We start from the raw sequence: 4,708 nt of genomic DNA, 5'->3' as shown, positions 1-4,708 counted from the left end.
TCTAGGATGTTTCTCCACCAATAAGTACACAGCTAGCTACCGGATATGCTTTGCAAGCAAGTATAAATTCGTCGGGGGTCTTCCGGTCACATTACATCAAGCAAGAGGAACATGGAGCGTATGTCTGATTACAGACGCATGGCTCAGTCTGTGCAGACTAAACTCGAATTTTGTTTACCCATATTGTTTGATGGACGCTAGAAGATTATACATTGAAAACTGTAGTGAGTCTATGTCAACTAATCCCTATTATGTAATTTGGCAAGGAACTCAGTAAAAAGGCCAGTAGCTAATGGCTAACTAGCTACTTACGACTCGTTCAAGGTAAGGTTAATTTATCGACATCTGGATTGACTTTAAACTTCCTTGATGCTAAATCATTTCGTTAATGTTTTGATTCTATTCCCCAGGAAAGTCGGAGGCCATCACGAGCACCACAACCATGTGCGTAGACTGCGCACGTGGTCCGCAACATGGCCCTCGAGTCCACGTTGGGACCATGGAACCCCTTGTGTTCTCTTGAGGTAGTTGCATGCAATGGCAATCCAGTAACCATGGAAAATAACCAATGGTTGTATGAATGATGTTTTAACGCGTTAGACTTCTGATTGACAGTGAAGTTGACTTTTCTCGTTCTGACTCAACCCAGGCATGGACATCAATGTGGTTGTCTCCAGTCTTGGTGAATAACCTTTTTGTGCTTATATTTGCCTTTGCCACTTCAGGGAATCGTCGAGTTAATGTGGCTTGTCTTGGAGCAGGAGATGTGTAAGCCATTAACAGCGTGGCTCCTTTCTACAAAGGAACCCTGCATCATTCAGGTTTCCCTCAAAGACGTGAAGGTGAATACTGTGATCTTGACATTTGTAGTGCAATAGGGGGGGGGTTATGAATGATGTTTAATGCGTTAGACTTCTGATTGATGGTGAAGTTACCTTTTGTATTCTGACATAACCCATTCTCATATCAAACTGACTGTCTGTTTGAAATAGTAGGCTTATTTGTGCCTTTTTTTCATGGATCTAGATGCAGTCATGGGAGTCCAATGTGGTGCAAAATATATACAACGGAGAGACTTCAACTAATACAACTCAATTTATTGAACATTAAGATGTCCAATAAAGTCATATTTGTAGTGGATTGTTTTGTGTTTTCATTTATATCGTAACTGTATGCACTGTCTTTGAACCAGCAGAGCCCTCTCCATGGCTCTGTAGGCCAAGCTACAGCTGCAAGAACAAATCAAAGGCTTGTTATAACTGGGGTTACTTGGCATTTCATCCCAAGTTTCTCTTTTAAATGCAACTCACATCTAATATTTGTCATGTGTGTATTTTGTTCTTTAATCTGAATACTGGATGATTTTGAAGTACCATTCCCTAATTTTAAGGCTAAGGAATAAACCAGTATGTATATATTGTTTACAGGCAAATTAAGTCAACTTTTAGTTCTACATACTATTTATTCAGTGACACTTTAACCTGTTGTGTGATCTGTGCACATGGGCAAATGTCCCTATAACTCAAAAGCACAAAGTCACTATGGCCCAAACAACCACTCATTAGTTTGAATGCTCTTAGCCCAGGATGAGGTACTGTTGTCAAAGCATGACTAGTTACATGCAAGCTTCTATTGATCAGAACTGTAGTGACATTGTTCAATGCAACTGAAATTCCAGATATATTTATCTCCACTGTAATGATTGGTAGCGTATGAGGAAAGAATATGGCTTGACTTAGCTGTAAACATTTGACTAGAATTTCTTGTTATTCAATTGGCACTTCTGCCTCACACACAAACATTTGAACAAAGTTGTGGCAAACAACCCAAATGTCACCAGTAAGTTATTCTTGGCAAATTTCATGAATCTGAAAGGTTTTAAAACCATCTACGCCGGTCATTGCTTGATATTTGAAATGGTTTATTTTTCATGTATATAGCATGAAGTCGGGTATTTCAAGACAGGAAATTGATAAAGAAAAGCAGTCATTTACTGAATGGCTCATGTTTCCATTGGTTGAGCGGTATGGCTAACATAAGTTATGGCTGTTTGAATCACCAGCTGTAGGCATCTAAACATGTTCAGAATCTGAGTGTGTGAAAGCTGTAAGGTGTCCTAGCTGGTGAACGTGGTCTAAGTGGTGCTCAACCGCCGGGCCCTGGGATGTTGCTGATCAGTCCCTCCGATGGGTGTCTGACAATGAAGTAATGTAGCGCAGTGGTGCTCCCAAGAGGAAATGCATAGCTTTGGCAGTAACTAAGCATGCCTTGTCTGAACCACAATGGTCCACAGGGCAGGAGCCTGTCTCCTGTTTCTGTATTGTGAGACTTGCCGTACAAGTTCACCCCCTGAATAAGACACCAGATTTGCCAGTTGCTGGTACACAAAAGGTTGAGAAACAGTTTTAAAAAGAGGTGTGTGTGAGTGCTGCTTGGCCTATAAGACAAGAGACAAAATGCATTTGACCTCTGCGTTTTAAAACAGTTGATAGAAAATTAACTCTGGAAATATCTCCTACCACTGCCAAAGTAATGCCTAGATTCAATCAGATCAAGCATTTACCAGGGATAGACGACACCCGCAAAGCTAATGTTTTGGAGGTGTAACTGTTGAAGCTGTGAAATCGGTGAGCAGCTGCTCTTGTGATCGTCACAAAGCCACACCGGCCCACATATTAGAAGTTCAGAATGAGAAAGTATAGTCTATATAGAAATAATGACACTCAAATTGATAATCATTCAACAACAAAAAATAATTTCTTTCAGCCTAACTAAGGTGTAGAAAGCATCTCACATTCCAATGTTCGAACTTGTAAACGGGTCTGCATAGGATTTCTCTTAATGCGACTCAAAACACAATGGCAATGTCTGCTTTAGGTATAATTCCAGAAGCCGCTTGTGGATTTGACTGCTCTAATGCAGTTCCACCGGCAAAACAACCATTATGCAGATGTTGCCTAAAGCGGATCTGATTGAATCGAGCCCTAAGTCAGCAGTCTTAGGGTCCTTTATATTTGACCCAGTTAGGGAACTGCCTGCTTTACAGGTACATTCATTAGGCCTTCTGTCTACACTCTACACACCTCTTTTGACATCATAGCTGTAAGACTTGTGACAATACATAGATTTATGGTTGGTATTTTGTACACCTCGTCGACAATGTGGTTTGACTTCAGAATGGCTGAGGCAATGGTGGACAGAAGACACTGAAGGCCCTATGCATTTGATGAAAGCAGTCAGTAACTACTATATATAGCCTTCATCTGTGACTTACTCGGGTTTCATACCCATGCCACAAGAGTGAGCACGCTGAGCTAAAGCATAGACATCTTGAGGATCCAACACACATTTTCAGGTCTCAGGCAAGGGTATTCAGTAACTACCACATGCCTGCCTTCTGCAGTTTGAGTTGTTTTTGGGGGTAGGATGGTATTGTTGATCGATGCACAGTGGCGTTGACCTGTTTGCATAAGGAATGCCACGCGATGGATGGGGAGGGGGATAGACATTGTCTCACAATGCCCATATGTGCATTAGATGATGAAGCATGTGACAAATCACACACACACACACAGCCTTCTCTCTCTGACCATCTACACCCATTATTTTTTTATGGGTTTCGGGTCTGAAAGTCAATGGAAAAAGAAATGCAGGGCATATCATGGACTCCGATTAGTACACACACTTTTCATGTTCATCTATGACGTTTGGTGTAGCTGCTGTATATCACAGGTAGTGTGGTTCTTCAGTTTACACTGCATGTCAATTTGACCACACACACACTTACAATCCAAATGGTCTGTGTATCCAGGTGAATTCATGACCTGTCTGATTGACACTGTCCTCGGATTAATATTCCCTCAAACCAATGATGCAGTATTTCCCAGCCAAGTGAGAAGTAAGCAGGCTGTCTCTCTCCATCTCTCTGCCTTTCTTCACTTCCTGGTAGAGGATCCACAGTCTGGAGTGGCTGTGGGATTGGCCCACTGTCCTGAGGGGAGGACAGTAAGCCCCGCCCACTGCGACGCTGGCACCAGTGGTTACTGGGATGTCAGGTCGCCAGTGACTTATCCTTAGCAACACCCCAGAAACGGAGAGTCTTGTTGTCTTCACACGTCAAAGAGTTCAGGCTCCGAGAGGTCTGGGTCCCTCAAGGCATCGGTCGATGTTGTCACAGTAGCCAGGTTGGCGTTAGAACGGGTGTCCATGGCAGAGTGCATGATGGGTAGCCAGAGGTCGTCCATGTTTGGCATCACAAATATTTTCTGTGAGAACAAAAACGAGAACTTGAGTAACTAGGAGTAAAACAGAAAACACTTCAAGCTAAAGGTGTGCCACACATATCTATTACATTTATGATAAGCCTTTTGTCTGCATGTTTGACAAGAACACAAATCTTAGTTTATCACTTGAATGCTGAACGAGGTGCTTTGGTCTAGCTGGTATCACAAAATAGCAATTTATAGTAGTTATACAGTATGTTTCTGTGAAAACAACAAACAGGCCTCAACACCAGTTACTGCAGTCAATCTTATTCTGTGTGATTGGATTTGGGGATTGTCTGGAGTCTGGTATTTTTGGCAAGCCATACATAGTCACTCACAACTGATGTGTGCATACTTCTGTGCCTGGGTGTGTGTGGTAAGGATAATAATAATGTAGCGAAGTCTCAAACACCGATCATTGTCTAACACTGGGAAGACATTCA

The 4,708-nt window shown here is 42.1% G+C and overlaps 1 protein-coding gene, 1 long non-coding RNA gene and 1 other non-coding gene across 3 annotated transcripts in view; 2 read left to right on the top strand and 1 right to left on the bottom strand.

Moving 5' to 3' along the window:
* Positions 1–68: 68 nt before the first annotated feature.
* Positions 69–1,422, top strand: LOC135531281 (uncharacterized). The gene is made up of 4 exons (XR_010453988.1): positions 69–324; positions 411–524; positions 726–842; positions 1,027–1,422. It is a non-coding gene; the product is annotated as an uncharacterized LOC135531281 (long non-coding RNA).
* LOC135531282 (small nucleolar RNA SNORA50) lies at positions 1,173–1,314 on the top strand. Its single transcript, XR_010453989.1, has one exon. It is a non-coding gene; the product is annotated as a small nucleolar RNA SNORA50 (small nucleolar RNA).
* Positions 1,423–1,904: 482 nt separating the features above from the next.
* Positions 1,905–4,708, bottom strand: part of tex2 (testis expressed 2) — a 57,816-nt gene continuing 55,012 nt past the window's right edge. Inside the window, exon 13 of the mRNA XM_064959404.1 lies at positions 1,905–4,265. Coding sequence (XP_064815476.1) covers positions 4,110–4,265 — 156 coding nt within the window. The 3' untranslated portion in view covers positions 1,905–4,109. The remainder of the gene's footprint in view (positions 4,266–4,708) is intronic.

The sequence above is a fragment of the Oncorhynchus masou genome, unplaced genomic scaffold (genome assembly GCF_036934945.1).
Source record: "Oncorhynchus masou masou isolate Uvic2021 unplaced genomic scaffold, UVic_Omas_1.1 unplaced_scaffold_1571, whole genome shotgun sequence".
NCBI classification, from domain to species: domain Eukaryota; kingdom Metazoa; phylum Chordata; class Actinopteri; order Salmoniformes; family Salmonidae; genus Oncorhynchus; species Oncorhynchus masou.
This window is presented reverse-complemented; position numbering and strand designations above follow the sequence as displayed.